Genomic DNA, 21100 nt, shown 5'->3' with positions numbered 1-21100 from the left:
CCTACAGCTTTAGGGCTGGAGTTTTCTTCTGACCAGCCCGGCAGGCGGGAGGGCACTTTGCCACCAGGCCGGGGTCCACTGGCACCCTCACCTTGCACCCGCCGGCCGCCGCCGCTGCCGCCGGCCGCGTCTGATAGCTCCCCTTCCCCTCTTCCCCTCCCTTCCTGGATGCACCGCAATTATTCAGCCCATTCCAGAGAAAGAGAAGACAAAAGTCACTTTGGCTCCCCCACCGCCCTCACTTAATAGAGAACTCAGGAACCGTCTGGCACTTCCGGAGCCTGTGTTAAGAACGCAATCCGCGCGGGCGACGGCGCTCCTATTGCGCTTCTGGCGGGGTTCGGAATTTTGCTCGGCCCCTTGCAATGTTTCCAAGGGAGGGTTCGTACATTCGTGACCGTCCCTGGCAGTCGCCCAGCCCGCGACTTGGGGCTCCACTCACCATTGGCCAGTGGTAGGCGTGACGCGCCGGGAGGCGGGGACTTATCAGCTGTTTGCGGGATGCCCCGAGCGGGCGTATTTTGGAAACAATACCGCGAGGTGCGGAGTGGCCTCCTCACGCGCGGGTCACCGCCAGCTGCTGCCACCGCCCCTGCCCGCGCCTCCCGCTGTAGCCCGGTGAGCGCCCGGGCAGCGGCCGGGGGCAGGGCGGCATTGGATCGCATCTCCTCGGGGAAGTGGGGAGTGGAGTCGCGCTGCGCGTGGGGGCCCGGGAAGGGTTTGGGCTGCGTGAGTCTGAAGTGACCATGAAGAACTGGGGTGCTGGGATGCGCGAACGGGGTGCAGAACCCACATCTGGGTGCGCTGCTCCAAGAGGGAACTTGAGGGAAGCATTTGAGACTCCAGAGAGTTGGGTCCAGGTGGGAAGTGGAGCCTGGGGTGCACTGCTGAGCAGACCTGGGCACCCGAGAACAGCCCTGCCTCTGGGTCTGACTTTGGGTTACGGTAGGGAGTTGTGGGGCGTCCTGCCTCCCTGCGGAGTCTGAGGGCTCCTCTCCTTAACAGCTGGGCTTTTTTCCTCCTTCCCAAACGAGTCTGGGCGCCAAGCCCCCGAGTGCTCGTCACGCTGGACCCTGGCGCGGAGCCCTGGCATCACGACTCGGAGGCCGAGACTCTCTCCTGGAGTCACCCAGGTCTGGGGGGGCGTGTGGGTTGTGTGTGGGGGGGCTGTGGGGTGTGTGTGTGTGTGTGTGTGTGTGTTCCTAGGTTTTAGCCGCTGTCGAAGGTCAGGGTGTCTGGCTACTGCCTTCTCCTAAGAGGAAGAGGAGTCTAAGTTCAGCATCCCTGTTTGAAGGATCCCTTAGGGTCTGGCATGGCTCCAGCAGGCTTTAGTTCCCCTTGCTAGGAATAAAGCATTCCCTGGCAGTGTTCTCAGGAAGTGACTTCTCCAACCAGTCTGGACATCACCACTTCAGTTTAGGGGAAAAGGGAGGAAAAGGTCTCTTCGCCCTTTCCCAGTTTACACTTGACCTTGTTCAGCACCCCTCTGGAGGCTCCCACTGACCAGAGAGCCACCTGCAGTTCCTGTGGAGGGCGGGAGGGGTCCTCGGGCCTTGCAGAGCCACACCCTCTGGCTGCACTTCCCCCACCGTCCAGTCCAGGCAAGAGTTGAACTTTGGGGCTTTTGGGGGAAGGGGGAGGTGATGGGCTTAAAAGGAAAAACCAAGACAATGACTCCTGCTTGTGATTGGCTTTGGAGAGCCCCTTGTTAAGTTGGGATTGCCAGCCTTCAGAGAGGAGGTTGAAGAGCAGAATGGGAGCCCCTGCCAGGTGACTGGCAAAACAGCACTTGGTCTTTTCATCAGGAAACTTTGTTTCCTGTTGCTGATAAGTTGGAGCCCCCTCCCCCCTTGCTTTGGGAAACACTATTAAAGAACACCATGTGTCTGCTTTGCCATCCTATCAGGCATTTCCTCAGTCTCGGGGAATAGGACAGAGGCAGGACCATAGGTAGCTCAGGGACTGGATGGGATGATTAGAGGGATGAAGCCAGGACCTCAGAGCTTGCAACTGGGAAAGGCAGGATTTCTGAATTTAATTGAGATTCCTTTCAAGTACTTCACCAACCCACACACCATTTGGCTTGTCCTTCAAAGGCAAGAGACTCGGGGACAACTCCTGGGAATCTCTAATTGAATCTGACAAGAACGAACTTTGTCTCTCTGTATCCTTAACCATTCATGCTTCTGGATGCTCTCTGGGCTTTAAGGGCTTCCTAGTGTGTGTGTAGGGGGCAGAGTTGGAAGCTCACAATGCTGGGTGCCTCCAAGCTCAAACTTCCAAGAGCCATCAGGTGGAGGAAGAGGAACTTCTTTATCACTGATAAACTCATAACAACCTGAATAGTACAGGCAGTGAGTGAGGTCACAGAGAGATGGCTGAATTTCACTTCCTTCTGTGAAGCAGCCTGCACCAATCTCAGGTTCAGCGCTGGCAGGAATGGTATACTGGCTGTAGGGACAAGTTGTGGAGACTACTGAGTAGACTGTGCTGGGGAAGGCTGGACACTTTGCCAGTGGCTGGACCTACCCTCTGAACCAGTCTGTGGGGGCAGACAGCTTTACTCTGCTCAAGGAGAGCTGCTGAATGAGCAGCTGCAATGACTAACTTGGGTCTTTGTCCCCTATCCCAGGACACTGTCTTACCACACTGCATAGCCTGTTGTGTTGTGCAAGCAGGGGGTGGAGACTAGAGTACATGGGCAGGAGGGCGGGGCTTAGCCAGTTTGGAGGGAACCTGGCTGCCCTAGGATTGCTGGCTTTTATTTTTATTGCTGAGTCTGGAGCTCATCTCAGACTGAGATGAGAGCTTGGAGGTTACTCCTTAGAGTGGTGATTTGTTTGTTATAAGCACTGTGTACAGACCTCTTTCGCCCTCCCACAGCCACTTCTAGAGGCTAGTCTTGTTTATATTTTCCCAGGTACCCTGCATGCTTGTAGCAGCTGATCCTACCCCCGCTATTCCTCACAACCCTCAGAGTCAAACATCGTGACCAGTTTAGGTCAAAAGAAGAGTTCCAGGGCGGCTGGCTCTGGGTGGGCCCAGGGAAGAGGTGTGGAGAGTCCCTAAACATTGAGGCAGTCCACATTTGGGGGGGGGGTGTCACCTTTGGCAGTGCATTTTTTACCAGGGTCGTATGTCATCAGTATCTGGCCCAGCTCCCTCACATAAGAAGGGGGAGCAGGAAGACAGGAGAGGGAAGTCCTTCCAGGTATGCCTTGGGTGGGGCAGCATCCCAGATGCCTGTGTTGCTCCCTCACAGGGGAGATGGAGCCACCTCATTGTGTGGAGGAGCTGGAGGACGATGTGTTCCAACCAGAGGATGGGGAGCCAGGGACGCAGACTGGGAGCTTGCTCTCTGCTGACCTGCTTGCCCAGAGTCAGCTGGACTGCCCCCTTAGCCGGCTTCAGCTCTTCCCTCTCACTCACTGCTGTGGCCCTGGGATTCGACCCACCAGCCAGGAAGACAAAGCTACCCAGACCCTCAGCCCAGCTTCCCCGAGCCAGGGTGTCATGCTGCCTTGTGGGGTGACCGAGGAACCCCAGCGACTCTTTTATGGTGAGTGCTCTTAGCCTCAGGACTCTTACTATAGAAATTGGGGGAAAAGAGGGTACTTTCCCTCCCCAAACCTGCCCTTTGCTATTTCCTTCCCCAAATTGAGCAGCAGGGGCTATTAATTCCTCCACTTTCAACCTTCTGCCTTTCTGCCTATTATTACTCCTCATCTGGTCTCCTCAGGCCCCCAAAAGGGTAAATTGTTTTGCGTTTCTTTCTACTCTTTTGTTCTTTCCTGGAAGGACCCTCGGGTTTATGGTATCTCCTTTTACAACCTGTGCCCCTTGAGTGGCCCAGCCTTTTGTGTCCTGGTAGTAATTTGCCTTCCATAAAGTGGCTTGTGTTGCCCTAGAAAAGGTTGGGGGATCTGTGACTCACTGTTGACACTGAAGGGAAAAAACCCAGCTGGTTCTGGGAGGGAAGTTTCCTGAAGGCAGAAGGTGGTCCTCAAATTGTCACATGGGACTTTCTGTGCTTGAAGGGGAACTGGAGAAAGAAGATGGGCCTGCCTGGGCTTGATGGCAGCAGAGGGGCTCTTTCCAAGGCTATATCAAACAAGACCCCTTCATTTGTGGGCTTCAATGGCTTCTTTTATGAGAAACATGCCCTCCTTTGGTAAAAGGGCAGGCTCACAGTCTGTTTTCTCCTTGTAGCACAGTAGCTTATGGAGGGAGGGTAAAGGTTTGGAGGCGATCCTGCTGTGTCTGATGGAGCAGATTGAGGAGCTGTCTCAGTTATTCCCAGAGGGAACTGCCCATAGGGCAGTTCTGGCAGAGCAATTCTGGCAGGAGCCTGAGAAGTTGGATAAGGCCCGCAGGCAGGGAAAAGGAAAAGGACGGAGGAGACGGGCAGGCTGGCGCCCCTAGCGGCAGCTCTAATGCCAGCACTCGGTAAGTGTGGAGCTCGGGTCTAGCGGTCTTGCCTGGGCTGCCTCCAGAGAGTATGTTCTGTGGGTCCCAGGAGTTTTCCCTCCCTAATTTTTGTGCTGCTGCCCAGAGCTTCAGGAGCTGAGACCAGACTTCCTCTACTGCACAATAAAAGTGAAGACACTTTTTGGTTTTCTCTTAATGTGTTCCTTGCTTTGCTCATCCCAGGACCTGTGGAGAGCTGCCTCCAGTGCTTTTCCAGAGAAGAGCTTCAACCTGCTACTACATGAATAATAGATTATGGTCAAGTGTAGCTTGATAAATAAGGATGGAAGGTTGGCATGTTCCCCCCTACACACTACCACCCTGCCCTTTGCCATGGCACTGACGGTGAATGGAGAACTGAAGGCAAGGCTGGGGCCATTACCTTCTGTCCTCCCAGCATCAACTTTTATATACTTGGGCATCAGGCAAGGAGGCTGTCCAAGCCTGGCAGAGTGCCCTGATAAAGGCATGCTGATTCCTCTCCCTTCCCATACTAGGGTTTACCCTCAGCCCAAGTCTGGGCCAGGAGTGGCAGGCACGGGGAGGATGGGGCAGTTGTGGAGAATGCTGAGATGTGGGTCCTCTGTCTTTGCAGGCAGTGCTGGCTACCGGCTTCCTCTCGCTGCCAGTTTTCCTGCAGGCTTGCCCCTCGGGGCGCAGCCCCGTGAAGGGCAGTGGCAACATCGAGCAGAGGTACAGATTGCCCGAAAACTTCAGTGCATTGCAGACCAGTTCCACCGGCTTCATATGCAGCAAGTAGGCATGGGGGCTTGGGGGAGGAGGGGTTGAGTCTGCCAGGCCTGAGGGGCCCGGGGCTGCCTCTGTCCTCTTGTCAGCAATTCTCTCTGCCAGGCCTCAGGGATATGGTCCCAGAGTTTTGGCCTTGGCTATTGTGATTCCCATGGACTGGATGGGCCCAACTGGATGAGCACTCTTGCCCTCATCTCTGAGCTCCAAGTTGGTTATCTGCCCACTGTTAGCTCACGCTCCACAAGAGTGGAGTGTCGGGAGATGCTATGAACCCTCCCTGGGAATGGGGTGGCTTTCTGCAGGCTTGCTTGACAGTTTGTCTTTTGTCAAGGTCAGGATTGGGGGATTGTCCCCCAAAGACCTAAGGGGAAGATTTTCAGGGTGCTGCAGGGAGTCTGGGCTGTTGGGGGGTGCCTGGCTGAGATCCAGTGGGAAACGGGTAACCAGGCCAAGGGATGGGGCCTGAGTGGGGGAAAGTGGTGGAACCAGTTGAAACCTGACACTTTTCAGCTGGGGAGGCCACTCCTCACTGTCTCTGTCTGGGAAACGGGGTTGGGACTCTGGAGAGTGTACTTCAGAGAGTCTCTCCAGACCGGCGGCCGGCCAGGCGCTTGGCTGGGTGCTTGGCCGGCAGCCTGGCACCGGCCCCGCCAGGGCGGAGCATTGCGTGTCAGCCGAGCATGTGGCAGAGTCCATCAACAAAGGCGGCGGCTGGCAGGCTCGTGCTGGAGGAGCCTCCGTGCCACGGACTGGAGGCTGCCCTGTTCCGCAGCAGCCCAGCAGCCGCTGTCTGGGCGGGGCCCCTCGGCACTTAACCCTTCCTTTCCGGACTGGCTTTATGGATGGCTGCGAAGGCAGGGAGAGGAGCCCAAGGCTGGATCCATGCTAGTACAACCACTGCTGAAGCAAAGGCATGCCACCTGGAAAGAAACCCATTTCTACCTCTGGGACTATGTCCCTGGTCCAGCAGGCTGTGTGTGTGTGTGTGTGTGTGTGTGTGTGTGTGTGTGTGTGTGTGTGTGTGTCTATTGAAATCAAGAGAATACATAACTAAGACCCTGCTCTTATGGAGTATAAGTTAAAAGTGGGCAGATAACCAACTTGGAGCTCAGAGCAGACCCTGAGGTTAGATGGGTAACTTCAGGTGACAGGAGGAGACTTATTGGTAGTAGTAGGTTTGATTTAAGGTCAAACCATTTCCAGCACCCAGAGGAAGAGGAATTGACCTTGGGTTTCCTGAGAACAGGCCATGGGGGTTAGATATGGTTAGTGACTTTTGCCAAGGAGTTCTGAGGGAAATTGGAGACTAGACCTGGTCCTGGTAGGCTCTCCCAGTCCCTTAGTGCTCAGGAAGGGAGGGCGGCCCTATGCTTAATAAGGCAGCAGCCTGGCTGCCTCCTCTGGCCTGAGCTCCAGTCCCTATTCCCTCCTTTGATTGTTTAGTGGAAACTTGGCTTAGAGTTTCCCCTTCAGTCCATGTGTGGACTCACTCTGATTCTTGGTTTTAGTCTCTTGGCCTCCTTCCTGCCCATTCACTCCACCCTGGTTGTACAGGCCTATGGCTAAGCCCAGCTCACAGCTTCCAGTCTGGGTACTTACAGAAGATGGGAGGACACAGTGGCTTTGGGTCTCCTAGACTCTTCTAAAGGACCATCTGAAAGGCAGCTTTCTTCATTCACAAAATCTGATCTCTCTCAACAGTTCTTTCCCAGAATATTCCCCTAACCATTGGTGAGCCCCGATAGGCTTGGGAGCAGGCAGGGAGGCCTCCCTTACCCAGCTGTGCCCTGGCACAGGACTAGAACACAGTCATGGGGGGCTTTCTTCCTGACTAAGTCCTGAACAGGATGAGTAGGCCCTTATCCCAAAGTCTGACCCTGCTCTTTTTTGATCGATATCATTTCTCCCAGTTCAGAGTTGCGTCTCTGAGAGCACAGGTCAGTTCTACACAGGGTGCTGACCTCTTAGTCAGAACCATCCAGCTGGGGAGAAGGGAAACTGGAGAACTGCCTGTACCTCACCCACACTGGCTCCCTAATTCCCTGTGCCCCTCACCCCTGCCAGCTACCTACTTCCACCTTGCAGTGGCAGGAGGCTGGCCAGTGAGGCCTTCCTAGCCGAGAAAGAACTGGTTTTTCCATTACAAAGAGCCAGACTTTCTGTTTTCTCCTTTGGTGAATTCTCTCCAGAGTCCTCTTGCTTTTAACCCCCTCTTCCCCACTAATCCTGTTCACAGATCTTCACAGGAACTATCCTGTGGGAAGGCCTAGGGGGATGGCTAAAGGCATTTGGAGCACTTGTGCTCTTCTGTCTATTAGAATTTCATTGTGAAGATTAAGTGGCTATGAAACTATGAAAGTTCTGGGCATATAGTAGATGTTCTTTAATGCTGTTTCCTTCTGTGTGTGTATAATCCTGATCATCCCCCACATTCGTTCTTATTGATTCACAATTCATTTTCCATACCACCTGCCAAGCTGATTCCTGAGCAGAGCTGCTTCCCCTGAACTCCCCTGATCTCTCCTCCACCTGCCCGTCCAGAAAAATCAGTGTCCCTGCTGTTCAGTCATGGCCTTGGCCTTATACATTTCTCCTCAGAGAATGATTGCCATTCCCTGTCATTGTGGGCTGAATTTAGAGAGCAGAGAGTGGCAACCCAAGAGGCAGTAAGTACCTTACAGAGGCCTGACCACCTCCTTTCCCTCCAGATCTGGGATAGTGTCCTGGGGCCAGACAATAGCCATTGGTCCATAGTCCTATAGGGAGTGTGAGTTCCCCCCTTTTATTCCTGATTACAGACATCAGTTGTTCTTTTTTCTGCATCAGGGGAAACCTTCTCACTTGGAGTTGTGGAGCAGAGTGAGGGGGTATGACGATGGGGTAGGATGGCATTATGGCAAATTGAGTGTATCAACATGACCCCAGATTTACTAGGTTTTAAATTACCTTAGATGTCAGTTTGTGCAGGATGTACACCCTCTCAGCATATTTCCCAAGGAGCTCCCTAGTTACCTAAGTGATCAGTCGAGTGTGGCTTCCCTGCACCCACAGACAAGAAACTGGAAGCAGAAAATCAGTCAGCGGGGTGCTCACTGTCGGCTCTTTGGGGAGAATAAGAGGCAGAGTTAGTGGAAGTAAAAGCCTTTCCAAACTTCGCCTTGCATCCCACCTTCCTTTGGCTGGGTCGGGAGTGGAAGGTTCCCCTCTTTGCTGCTCTGTGAGCTGACAAGCTGCAGCAGGGACCCTGTTGGTCTGCTGACAGTGACTTACCTTGACTTGGGCTCTACAAGGGCGGTGTTGTGGTGTTTCCATGTCCATCAGCTTCTGCATGGAAGAAGGAGGAGCAGATTCACTTCCTATCTGAGCTCATGGGCTGCCGTGGCCAGAAGGTCTGAGTCTCAATTTCCATTCATTCTCCATGCCGTGGTCTTCTCCAACATGGGCCTGAGGAGGGGCAGTATCTGCTATCTTCTCCCCTTGGGAAAGTCGCCTGTCCCAATGATCCATCTTGAAATTGTGGGTGTATTTCTTGGCAACGTTAAGAAGCCAAGACTCATCAAAAAAGTAGCTACTGTTGACTGTCAAGCGAGTAAAATACAAGAGGGTTAGAATTCTTCATTTTGGAAATGGCTTTTTCACTTGGAGCAGGGGCAGCTCCATTCAGAAAAATTGGGTTTGGGAATTCCCTGTATAGGAACTAGACTTTGTAGAAAATGAAATCTGAGAAAACTTTCAGTCACTCAGTTGAAATCATCTTTAGTTGTTATATCATAGAAGGGATCTTGGACTTGCAAGCAGATATGGGTTAAAATCCCAACTTTGCCACTTACCAGTTTTATGTTCATCGGCAAATCATTTAACCTCTCCAAGAATCAGTTTCTAATACTTGCCTTGCAGAGTTGATGTGAAAGGCCTTTGGGAATTGCAATATAAATAACTATTAATGTATGGACAGTTGGATGCTTTTGGAAGTGTGTCAAAAGATGACTTTAGGATTTCTCTTGGATCTGGCTTTACAGTTCTTGGGGAGCTCTTTTGGAAGTTGTACCCAAGTTGGTGTTCGCATAGTTTATTAACTAGCAGCTTCTCTGCACAGCAGCCTGGATCTTTTCTTGTTCAGGGAGCCTCTGACTGCTTCCTGACACTTTGGGATGCTTTCCTTGGTGAGTGGTTTTCTGGAGCTCAGACTGTGGCTATTAAGGTTGCTCAGGCTCTAGATGGGGCAACCCTGGACAGGAGCCCCAGAGATTTGCCATAGAGTGTGAAGGGTCCCTAGGGAGCCAGCCTCTGTCCCAGGAGTGGGCGGTCCACCTAGGACACTGCCAGGGAAGAGTGAGGCTGGGGGAGGGGCTGTGGAGTGTGGTGTGCGTGAGAGCCAGGGCTGGGGCTGGGGGCCCTGTGTTTGCTCTGTGGCTGGCTCTGTTTATATCGCTCGCTATATTTAGCTTCTGAGTCATCAGCGTGGCAGGCTAGAGGCCGAGTTCCCCACACACTCTGCACCTGACTACTCTCTCTTCCAGGAGAAGGGCCTTGTAGTTTTGGACAGTTCTTTCCCTCCCCACCATAGCAGGTGGGGGTGGGGAGGGAGGATGGGAGTTGGCTTTTGTTTTTGGGGGGGAAGTAGTGATGGAAGGAGAAAGTTGGGTGAGGCACAAAGAAAGAAAGATAAAGAAAAATGTCTGGTTTGCCTTTGATCCACATCTGGCAGCCAAGAGGGTACGTTTCTTGACTAGAACAATCAGCCTGTTTATTGAAGGAAAGGTTCCAGCCTTCTTCCTTGACCAGTTTGTCTTGTCCTGTCTAGGAAACTGGCCTCAGATGGGACAAAAACAGCCAGCTGCAAAGGCCCCAAGTTGAGAGTCAGAGCCCAAGTTGGGGTTGCTTTTCCACAGCTATATAGATCCATGAGAGGCCTGCTCCTCCTCAGACCCCTCCCCCTCACCTTTGACCAGGGCCTGTACCACCGTTCTCTCCTGAGCTCTTAACAAGCTACCCAATAGTTTGGTGGAGCCGTTCTCACACTGAGTGAGATGGAAACACAGAGTGATCCCTGGGGGAAACTGGGTAAGGGTCTCAGTAGTTCCTCCTTTCAGACTGTGGAGGTGCAGAACAAGGGTCTGGGGGCATGGGTGGTGCATGCAGTACAGCCCTGTCTCCCACCCCTACCTCTCAGCCCCTAGTGGCTGGAGCCAGTGTCCTCTAGTTGTGTTAGAAGAAGCCCGGCATCTTTGACTGAGGACTGGATGGCCCCAGGCTCCCCTTTCTTCCTTGGAGAAGCTATTGGTGGTTGGTGTTGCCGTGGTGGCATCAACATCCTGTTAGCACTGCTGGCTGGGCTGGGGAAGCTCTTGGTAAGGAAATTTTTTTCCTTTTCTGTTTTAGTGTGTTACCTGGGAGTCTGGGTCAGAAGCAGTCTGGGGCAGTGGGCCCACTAGGCCCAAGGGGCTACCCCCTGGGTTTCAGAATCTCTGGTTCAGCTTGGCAGCCTATAGTTCTGAGCCCAGTTGCCTCTGGCTGCTGTGGCCAGTGTCAGAGTGGAAAGTCAGGCATCTCCCCGGGACTTCCTGTGTGTGCTGGGAAGATGGTGCTCTGGGGCAGGACCTGTGTGGAGGGGAGGGCTCAGGGCCATGAGGCGGTCCCAGGCTTTCCTTGTGCTCACCAGGGAAGAGCAAGCCTGCTCAGTGCTGCCACCAGGCCCTGTGCTTTATGTCTGTTTTTCTTACTTAATCACCACAGCACTCTTGTACCTCTAGTCCCCACTTTCCCTGTTGTATAGGAAACCAAGGCTCAGAGAAGTGAGGTCGCATGCCCAAGTTATACCGTAATTGGCTGAGCTTGGACGCATACAAATTTAACTGATTCCAAAACCACGGTCTGCTTGCCCCTCAGCAAGCGCATTCCAGAAAACAAGAGTACAGTGGAGCTCTCACAGGTTGCCCCGACCTGGTTCTGCCTCATGTAATACTTAGTTCTGTGTTCCTGCTTTTCTCCCCATTATTTTGTAAAATAATTGAGAACAAGGTTTATATCTCAGTCATCTTTCTGTGCCTCATAACTCTTTGCTCAGTTGGGTGTTTGATAAAAGCTTGCTAAATTGAACAAAAACATCTTTCCAACTGTTTTTGAGTGGAATTTTCCTAAAGTCTCTCTTATCTCAATGTTCCTGTTCTCAACTGCAAGGCTCTTTCCTTCAGCCTTGGCCTGGGGGGTGTAGAGGATGACAGGGGAAAGGGAAGAGGCAGGAGAACTTCAGTGTATGGAGATCACCCTGTGGAGTACATGAGGGGTCTTCAAAAAGTTCATAGAAAGATTCATTATATCTTTTAATTCTATTTTTCCACAAACTTTTTGAAGTACCCTGGTATACAAGTCTGCATTTTAAAGAAATGGAGCATGGTTTCAGAACATGGTCTGAAGTTATCATTTTAGACCAGTTTTGGCTTTATTTCTGTTTGATCTCCACTTAGCTCTGCCACTGAGAGGTTATTTTTTCTGGTCCACAGTATCCTTACTAAATAGTTAATGATCTGGAAACAATGTCTTTAAACATACTAGAAGAGCAGTCCAGTGATGACTTGCTTTGAAAAGCTAGTACTATTTTCGTAATGTGAATAAATGCACTGTAATGTTTTGGCGAAAGAATATAGCTTTGGATTCAGAAGTCAACGGTTTGAATAACCTCCCTCCCAACTAACTTGCTTGGGATGACTTTTCTGAGTCTTTGCTTTGCTATATATAAAATGGGATTCATAATACCTGCCCTTCCTGTGTCCCAGATCTTTGTGAGGATCAGGTGAGAAGACAGTAAAGCGCTCTGTTCTGGTCTGAGATACTATAAATTGCTGTCTGATAAATTTGCATTTTGTGTGTTAGGTTCTTTCACAGCCACAGACAGTGTAGCTGTGCTTCTTCCTCCCATTTTTTGGGTTATTTAGCTCTTGCTGGAGCATCTGGAACGCTAGTGAAACACAAAGGGTGTGAATTGGATCTGAAGAGGGAAAGGCAGAGGGAGACTCTTACCCAGGGAGGGCAGGAAACATGCTTTGTGCTTAAGGCAGAAGCAGTGTGGGACAAAACTGAGTTTGATTTTGTGTAATCCAACCTTGTTAGACACCACAGCCAGCTCTTTTTAAAAAAAAGCCTTTTACTAGTTGGGCCTCTCCCCAGGTGAGAGGCTGATACTATCGCACCAAGTACATCTTTAGACCTGGCCAGACATCAGTCGTTCCTGGCCTCAGACAGGTTGGTTATCTTGCAGGGCTGACTCTTCTGTAGTCAGTCCAGCGTGCACTTGTGGAATACCTACTGTATACCCTCTGTGTTCCCCATTACAGGACGAGTGACTATACGTTCAGTCATAGAGCCTTGTACTCATTGGGGGTTTAAACACTTGTGAACTGACTGCCTTCATCCCCTGACCACAGCAAGAAAGTGAGAGTGAACCAAAGAAGACCCAGAGGTCTCTGAGGCCTGCTTGTGCCCTCTTAACTGAAAAGAACACTTTGATCCTCCATGTTAGGTCTCCTTCCTTTGGGCGTTCACCTCTAGTCTTTCCCGTGCCTTTGTTCTAGCCTCCAGGCTTGAATTTGAGGGCTCTGGGGTAAGCTTTCCATCCCCTGTACCCCAGCCCCCAACCCCTGGGGCATTCTACTGCATTCTGGGAACCTGCATTCTGTGCAGCATGTTTGGGCCAAGGCTGGGGTTTGCCCTCTGTGCTCTCAGGTGATGTGGGGGGCACTCTCCCAGGTGCCTGGGAGGCAGAGGCCAAGTATACTCTTTCCTGGTTTCCCTTCCTTCTCCCCCTCTCCTCTACACCCTCTTCTGGAAGGACCCATGTTCTCTGGTGTTTTGGTGTCTTTGTGTTCTTCATCCTGTTCGGCAAATGCTGATTTCCTTCCTCCTTACTGTTTCTCTCACTGGCCTCCCTTCAAGTCCTTTTTCTTTCCTTTCTAGTCAGGCCCTTTTGTTTAACTTTTAGAAGATATTTTATTTATTGTTCCTCATAATCAGGGCATTCTTTGATTCTCTTGGTGTGAGGCAGCTTGGTTTCCTTTTGGAAAAGGGCCTTCTGGGGGGCTGTCTCATGGCAGAAGGTTGAGTAGAATATATGTGGCATCTGCTTGTGCCCAGAGTGGGCTGATGGGTCTGTGGGTGGGTTCCTAGCCCTGCTCTTGCTGGTCTCTGGGCCCACCCAGGCCCTATAGCAGGTTGGCAGGACCCAGTCATTGGAACTCAGAAGTTTGATTCTGAAGGTAATTGTGGATTACAAACCCCTTAGGGTTGGAAAGTACCCCAGTGGTTTCCAACAGCCTGTCTGTGGACTAGCTGCCGCAGAACCTCCTGGGCAGGATTTACCTCTGGCTTGGCCACTGGGGCAAGTATTTGATGGGAAGAGATGGAAAGGGACTTAAGAAAACACCAAATCATGAAGTGTTCTTTTCTAGGCTGTAGGATCATGAGTGATTTTGCCTTCTTCTCTGTAATTTGTTATATTTTCCAATTAACATGTATTGCTTTTATGAGTAAAATATGTAATAAATGATTTCTGATTTTAAAAATGTCAATATATAAATTCCTAGGCCCCTTCCCTGGAGATTCTGACCCAGGTGGTCTGGTGGGGCCTGGGTACTCTGTATTTACAATAGTACCTCAGCTGGTTTTGTGACACCGTTGGGTCTGAAAACCACTGAGCTAATATTACACCTGCATTTTCCTTATAAGTCAAGTGAGGACTCACAAACAGGTTGGTGGAAGATCCCAACATAAAGCAAGGTCTTCTGATTCCTGGTCCGGGGATCATCCACCACCCATAAAACCCTCCCTGCAAATTTATGATTCCTAAGGACTGTCACAGGCAGAGGCATGGAATCTGGATGCTTCCCTTGAACGCTGGTTCCTGCACCTGGGCCTGCTTGTGTCCTTCAGCAAGACCTCAGCCTTTCTATCTGACAGCACTTTCTGGCCAACAGCTTCTTCTGGGTCCCCCAAGATGGGGGTGAGGGTACTTGCTGTCTTGCCTCATCACCAGAGACCTCATGGCCCAGAAAGTTACCCAGGCAGCAGATGGCCTCCATTAATAGAATTTGGGAGAAATTTGAGACACACAAAGATGGGATTGGGCCAGGCCCTGATTCATCGTGATCTCCCTTCCTTGGCCATTGACATATTTGAAGATATTTAGTGAAGGGGAGCATAGGGAGTCTGCTTTGGTATAAAGAGAGATGGATGGTGGTACTTGGAGCATAGTGATAGTGGGTAGGGATGTTGCTGTAGGACCAAATGGTCTGGGTTCAATGCAGTCCCTACTGCTTAGTAGCTATGTGGTAGCTAAGTTTCCTAACTCTTTCAGTTATCTTAATGGGCATGATAATATACACCTACTTCACAGGGCTATTGAGAGGACCAAAGGAGTATAATGTGCATACAACAGTGCTTCTCATGCTATAACATTCCTCAAAATCACCCGGGGAATCTTGTTAAAATTGCACATACTGATTCAGTGGGTCTGCATTTCTAGTAAGCCCTCAGCTTCTGCTGCAGCTGCTGGTCCATGGACCAAACTTTGAGAAGTACGGATGCGGAACACTCCGAACACACACTCAGAACACTGGCACACACCCTCCATGTTACTACTATTGTTATGATCATGGTTGTTATTGCTGCTTGGCTTTTTCAAACAGGCACCTGTGGAGATCTGGAATGCCAGCAGACTGGCCTCTCCAGGGATCAGTCTTTTCCTGGATTCTCCTTCTGTTCCACCACATGACCTTTGCACCTGTCTTGGGCAACAGCTGGGGAGGGGGTGTGGGAGAAGGGGGGTCCTCTGTCCAGCTGCTGTGGCCTTAAGTCTTCAGGTTTGCAGCTGAGTCCATTTTCATGCTACTTTACTCTAACTAGACTTTGTTAAGCCGGGTGTGTTTCCTCTTTTTACTCCTCTTTATTTACAAGACATGAGGAAACCATCAGTCTTCCCAGCCGCTGTCTGCCAGGCCTCTTCTATGGCACACCAGATTTCCCTTCTCCTCCTAGGAGTAACTGTACCTCCGGCTTGCTGGCTTGTCTTCCAGTCTCTTTTCTGCAGGGGAAAGAGGAATGCTCTTGCCATGGATGTGGAGCCTTCTGTGTTCACCTGGGTTGTCAGGACCTGAGGTCAGCCTAAGTGGACCCCTCTCTTTTGTTTGTGGTCTAGGGCAAGGTGAAGGGGAACCCAGTAAATCTGCATGGCTCTCTGGGGAAAGGGCAGGGAGGCTGGGGCTGGACGTACCCTTGACCTCTGGGAGTCCAAGAAACCTGGGCTCACTTTGAAGTTGTGCTACTGACTTACTCTATCCTCTTCCCATCTCACTAGTATTTGCCTGGTGGGGGCCAGTGCTGTGTTTAAAGACAGCCTAAGGGAGGCCTCCAGCTCCCTCTCTAAAACTTGCTCACATAAACCTCACATAAACTTGCTTGCTGACTGGGCCACTGAAGTAATCCAAGTCCAGCCTGGGCCAGCCCCTTTCTGCACATTAGGTTTTTATTCCCTTGTCCACTGAGAACCCTGTGGAGAGGCCCCAGCCCAGTCCTCCTGCCCTGGCAGACAAAAAGAGAACAAAGACCGCCTCTTCCAGCACCTCCCAGACCCCTGTGGACTCCCGCTGGCCTGTGAGAAATGGTACCTGTGTGGGCCGAGCACCCACCACAATCCTAGGAACCACTGACCCCTGAACTTTGCCCCCAGCTTCCCAGCCTGACAGTAGGACCTGGGATAACCTCCAGAGGTAGTGTGTATTCTTTGTTTTTGTTTTGTTTTCAAGTATGTTCTTGCTTAACGTTTAATTGGCTCCAGTCAGTAGGAAAGCGCTCCAAGAGGGATTATTTATGGCTTACTGTCAAGAGCAGCTATAAAAAGGGCAGCACTGAGCTGGAGATGCTGGGAAGGGAGAGAGGGCAGGCGCACAAGTGTGTGTGTGTGTGTGTGTGTGTGTGTGTGTGTGTGTGTGCGCGTGCGCGCGCGCGCGTGCACATGTTTGCACTGGATGAAATCAGATTTTTGCTGCCTCAGCAGTGTGGTTTAAATTGAAGATTAACCCTTTGACCTTCACAGTGTCAAATCACTTGCAGATGGAGGCCCTCCCCCTTTCCCCCTTGTTCTCTGTGTTACTTTGGAGTGGGGGGAGAGGGGGGCACTTCTTCTCTTTCTCTCTGAAGCAAGTTTGTTGTTCATGCAGCTGAGGTTTGAGGGGCTCAGGAGCCAATCTGATTAAAAGCAGCACTTGGCTAAACTCTGGAAAATCCTGCAAGCAGGAGAAAAAGTTTAATCCTCTAGTTCTCAGTGCATCTAGAGCCTGGTCTTTTCTTTTTAATGTTCAAACTGCAATTGTTTGGGGGGAACTCCACTATTTTCCCCTCATTGCCACTTCTCACCCCCGTTTATTGTACTGATAGGATTAAAGTGCTGGCCCCTGAGACATGTTGATCTGAACTTTTATTGGAAACAGTAAGGAGTCATCTAAAGTTGTGTTTGGGAGTTATGTTGACTTTTTTTCCCTTTCAGCACCAGCAGAACCGAAATCGTGTGTGGTGGCAGATCCTTCTCTTCCTACACAACCTCGCTTTGAATGGAGAAGAGAACAGAAATGGGGCAGGTCCTAGGTGAGGCTGGGCTGCCCTGTTCGCATGGGGCACCAGGAACGCGGTCTGAGCAGGAAAGACTTTGGGCAGGACTGTCACTGTGTCTTGTGAAGTTGTTTTTTGTTCCTGTGTTTTTATTTTTAAAATTTTTCTGTGTGTACATACAACATACCCAAGTGGGACCTTCTTTCCTTGATCAGGGCCTCTACCAGGAGTGGGGGCCTTTGTCAAACACTGTTGAAGGAGAGCCTGATGTGTCTGTGATGGTGGGAACGCCCACGGCTCTGACAAGTAGATCCTTTGGTTAGCAGTTATTGAAGATGACCACTTGGTAATGTTCTCCAGAGACTGGACTATAGTTTTTCTACAAGAACTTGGTTAAAAACTAAGAGACTGGATTAGACTCCTAGTTCCACTAAACCTGTCACCGTTCCACTGTGGATGGGGGCTGTGATCCTGATGGTCACACTGCTGTGACCCCCCCAGGGCCTCAGACAGGGGATTTCCAGCTGAACATGGCCATTTCACCAGGCCGGTCAGCCAGCTCCATGTCTGGGTTCTCACTGGGCCCAGCCATACCTGCCTCTAGGGCTCAGGGATTCTTGCCCAGTCCCTGTCACCTCCAATAGACCTCAGGGAGAGTTGGGATTCTCCAAGGACCCCTCAAATGTACTGCAAAATGAACCAAACATCTGGGTAGGCCTTAAATCTGACTTGGCCCCTCTTGGAGGCTCCAGGATGGGTTCTGAGGTACAGAACACTGCCACCTCTGGCTGCCTGGGACCAGCTGATCGTCAACCATAAATGAGCTGAATAGCCAGTCAACGTGCTTGTGCATTTGCCACTGTTCATTAAAAAGACTCAGCCAACAGACCACATTCCACCCCCAGCATCAGCACTGTAGGGCATAAAGGGGCAGGTTTGCAGCGGGGATGGGACATGTGGCAGCCATCTCACTGATAAGAGTCAGCCCTAGAGGACCCTGGACCCTTTGGTTTCCTTGGAAACAACGTACCTCCTCCCCCTTATCCCCATTCCTCTTTCACACCTAGTCAGATATAGGAAGAAACCAGGACAGTGGCTTTGTCCTCTGAAAAGTGACTTTTAAAATAATAGACAATGATTAGCGTGCAGAACTGTCAAAGCTGGGTAACATTTCCTGTCTTCCGTCAGCTTCCAGCTATACCAGAAGGGCACGCTCTGGAACCCAGCAGGATCACAGCTGCCTCTGAACTTCCTCCTTTCTCTCCCTGCTGCGGCACTCATGGAGAGAATTTAAAGCAGCTGGTCTGGCAGCTCTGATAGCAGGCACAGGGAATCTGTTAACAGGACACCTAGATGTTAAATGATAATTTTTACTTATGTAAGAAAAGACAACGTTGGTGCTAAAGTTGAAGCAAGGCCCAAGGAAAAGATGGCTTCCCTGGGCAGAGAAGACTCCGGGGCTACATTGGAGCCCCAAGGAAATTGGAGGAGGAGTCCAGAGTAGATTCTCAAATCTGAACAAGCCCAAGCTCCTTGATTCTGCAGAGAGGAGGTCTTCAGTACTGCTGAAGGAGGCATTGATCTTCTGGGTGTACAGTTGGCCAGGTTGGTCACTGCACAAGGGCACCTCCAGAGGGGGCTAATGGAGACTGAAATTCAGCCTGTGTTATGCTCACTAAGATGTGTGCCCTGGTGTGGGGCTACCTCTGCCGGGAAGGAGTGCCTTTCCTAATTTGCACAAAGGTGCCGTGTGTGCTCACAGTGGCCCTGGGGAGGACCTCAAACTGCACATAAGCCTTTGTTTTGTTCTGCTAAGATATTCTGGAGATATTACCTCTTCTTGGCCAGATTTATATTCTCAGGGTGTGTACCATGGTCTGTCTGCCAAGAAGATGAATTCCTGCTTCTAAGAAGGAGCCCAGGGAACAGGCATGAAGACTGGTTCTGGGACACACTGACCATTGTGCAGTCCAGCCTTCCCTGTGTGTCTCCATACCATTTCATGATGTGTATAGGACATATGTTGTTTTCCTCTGTCCTGGGTGAAGGCTGTGACAGGCAGGTTGCTGGTGTATACTTGAGTGGTACACACACACACACCAAAAAACAGGATTATTTATACTGGCCACTTTTAACCCCTCTTGGCAGACTTTCTACCTGAGCTGAGTGAAAGAGAAAATGGTCTAGACCTTGGTGCTGGGGCAAAACCATCATCCTCAGAGACCTTGCCAGGCCCAGGCTGGATGCCCTGTGGCCTGTCCTGAGAACTGAGCCCAGAGTTTGACAAGGCCACCTGAACATCAAGCCTGGGAACAGGTAGAAGGGGTCTTACTGCACTGTCCTCATCTTATGCAAAACCGAGAAGGAACTCAGTTAGGCCAGGGTGAAATGTAACCCCCCTTCTATCCTCACCCCTTAAAAAAAAGCCCAGAGATAACTGGCAGAGTACCCCCGGGAGGGAGAGAGGTTCCTCCTGGCTGGCTGTTTTTAATTGGCCTAGTGATCTAGACTGGCCCCTTCCCCCTCTGCCTGGTGAGTTGGTCTAAACATTCCTCAAGTCCAGCCTCAGGAGATATGCCCCTCCGGTTGGGCCCCCTCTGTCTCCCATCCCCCACCTCCAGGAGCCTGGCTGTCTCTAGTGAGGGGGTGGAGAAGCAGATTTAAAGAGAGTCTGACCTGGGTCCTGACCTGTAACCAGCTGAAGCCTTATGGGGCTTTTGTGGCTTGCCAAGAGGTGGGGGTTGGGAAAGGGACCTCCCTCCTCTTTGTAGAAATGCCCTGGAGCAAGGGAAGCCTGATATTCAGGGTCAAACAGCCCTTCTAATTTAGAACCCGACTAGGGGTTTCTAGAAGGCTGAGACAAATCTGGGGAGGGAACTCCCCAGGCCAGACATTTGACTCTTCCAGTGAGGTTGGAAGACTCAGCATGGCCTCTCTGCCTGGGCCTGTTTCAAAGTCTGGGCTGCTGGAGAGCTGTCCCCAGTGGCCTTCTCTTGTTCAATCCAGGTGAAAAAAGATCCCCTCCCAGTGACTCCCCTCAGCCTCCAGGGGAGTGGGTCTGTGTCCAGAGCTATGTGGGAGGCTTGTCTTGAGGGCTCCTCACCTGGCTGACCTGTCTCACTGCCCCTGTGGCCCAGCTCCATCCTTGGGCAACTCCAGCATAGTGGGGAGGGGATGATTAGGGATGGTGTAGCCAAGGGCTGCCATCAGGGAAGGGAGCTGTGGAGCCACTGTGACTGTCCTGGTCAGCAAATAGCATGCCACCCCAGTGAATGCTTATCTTCTTTTAGTGGGACTTGATGGGGAGGTGGGGTACGGAGAATGGAAAGTAGCAGAGTGAGAAGACTTCAGTGCCCGTGGTGTTGCAGGGCTTCTGCACATCAGAGCAGCTGCTGGCCCAGAGAAAGCTGCAGGGTTCCTCTGTGTAGATGAGGACCCTTGGAGGCAGGCCATCCTGGTTGGATACCCTGGTAGGAAGGGGTTAACCTATCAGCCTTGGAAGCCTCCTGGGTACACTGTGGACAGTAGGCACCCTTAGGGCTGGTGGGGACTTGGAGCCTTAGGAGAAGCACAGAGAAAGCTGAGCTCCTTCCTTAGATGCACCAGCCTCCGGTTGAAGGTGCTCAGAGCCCCATATGGGCTTCGGGACCTGCACTGTTCCTCTGTCCGTGCAGGTGGCCAGCGCTTCTCCCTGCTCTGGGAGCATTACCCAGCGATCCACCCCATCCCTGCATCTACAGGGGTTGTCGGGGAGACCCAGTGAGAATGTAGCATTTTGTTCATCCCCAGGTTAGTTGCCCTGGGGTCTGGGCACTCTGCCTCTGGGAAAGGGAAAGGGAAAGAGGGAGAGGAATGGGGATCCATCTTTTTTAACCTGTACAGAGTATTTGGCTTTATGTTCTTCACATGTATCTATGTGTGTGTGTATATATATATCTTTCCCCTCCATCAGTTGGTACAATTTTTAATAAAATCATTAAAAGCAAAACTGGTCTTTCTTTTTCAAAGCATGGTTGAAAGTGCAAACAAATCAATTAGGGAATTAAAGACTTCTAACTTGTTTCTCACCTGCCATCCTGAGTTACCCTGGAGGCTCTGGGCTTTTGTTAGGACTTCTTTCCCCTTCTGGAGTTGAGAAGAGCAATTTTGACGACATAGTAAGCAGCACAGCAAAGTCCCCATGAGGTGGAAAGACATGGGCTCTGGAGCCCATCACACCTGGATTTGGATCCCAGCTGCCACCAGCTGAGTGACCTTGGCCAAGTTATGTAACCTCTGAGCCTTC

At 51.3% G+C, this 21100-nt stretch overlaps 1 protein-coding gene across 2 annotated transcripts; it reads left to right on the top strand.

The window, feature by feature from the left end:
- Positions 1-1012: 1012 nt before the first annotated feature.
- Positions 1013-20797, top strand: BMF (Bcl2 modifying factor). 2 transcript variants are annotated; one of them, XM_008573722.1, is made up of 5 exons: positions 1013-1133; positions 3263-3559; positions 5063-5223; positions 16754-16851; positions 18004-20797. In XM_008573722.1, exons 2-5 carry the CDS (start codon positions 3268-3270, stop codon positions 18107-18109), a joined length of 657 nt encoding a protein of 218 aa, XP_008571944.1. In that variant the 5' UTR covers positions 1013-1133; positions 3263-3267; the 3' UTR covers positions 18110-20797. The 2 variants fall into 2 exon arrangements, with proteins under 2 accessions (XP_008571944.1, XP_008571943.1); XM_008573721.1 differs by lacking the exon at positions 18004-20797 and having other exon boundaries at positions 1097-1133; positions 16754-17659.
- Positions 20798-21100: the final 303 nt, after the last annotated feature.

This window comes from Galeopterus variegatus, unplaced genomic scaffold (genome assembly GCF_000696425.1).
Source record: "Galeopterus variegatus unplaced genomic scaffold, G_variegatus-3.0.2 Scaffold959, whole genome shotgun sequence".
NCBI lineage: Eukaryota > Metazoa > Chordata > Mammalia > Dermoptera > Cynocephalidae > Galeopterus > Galeopterus variegatus.
The sequence above is the reverse complement of the archived record's forward strand: the minus strand, read 5'-3'. Positions and strand labels throughout refer to the sequence as shown.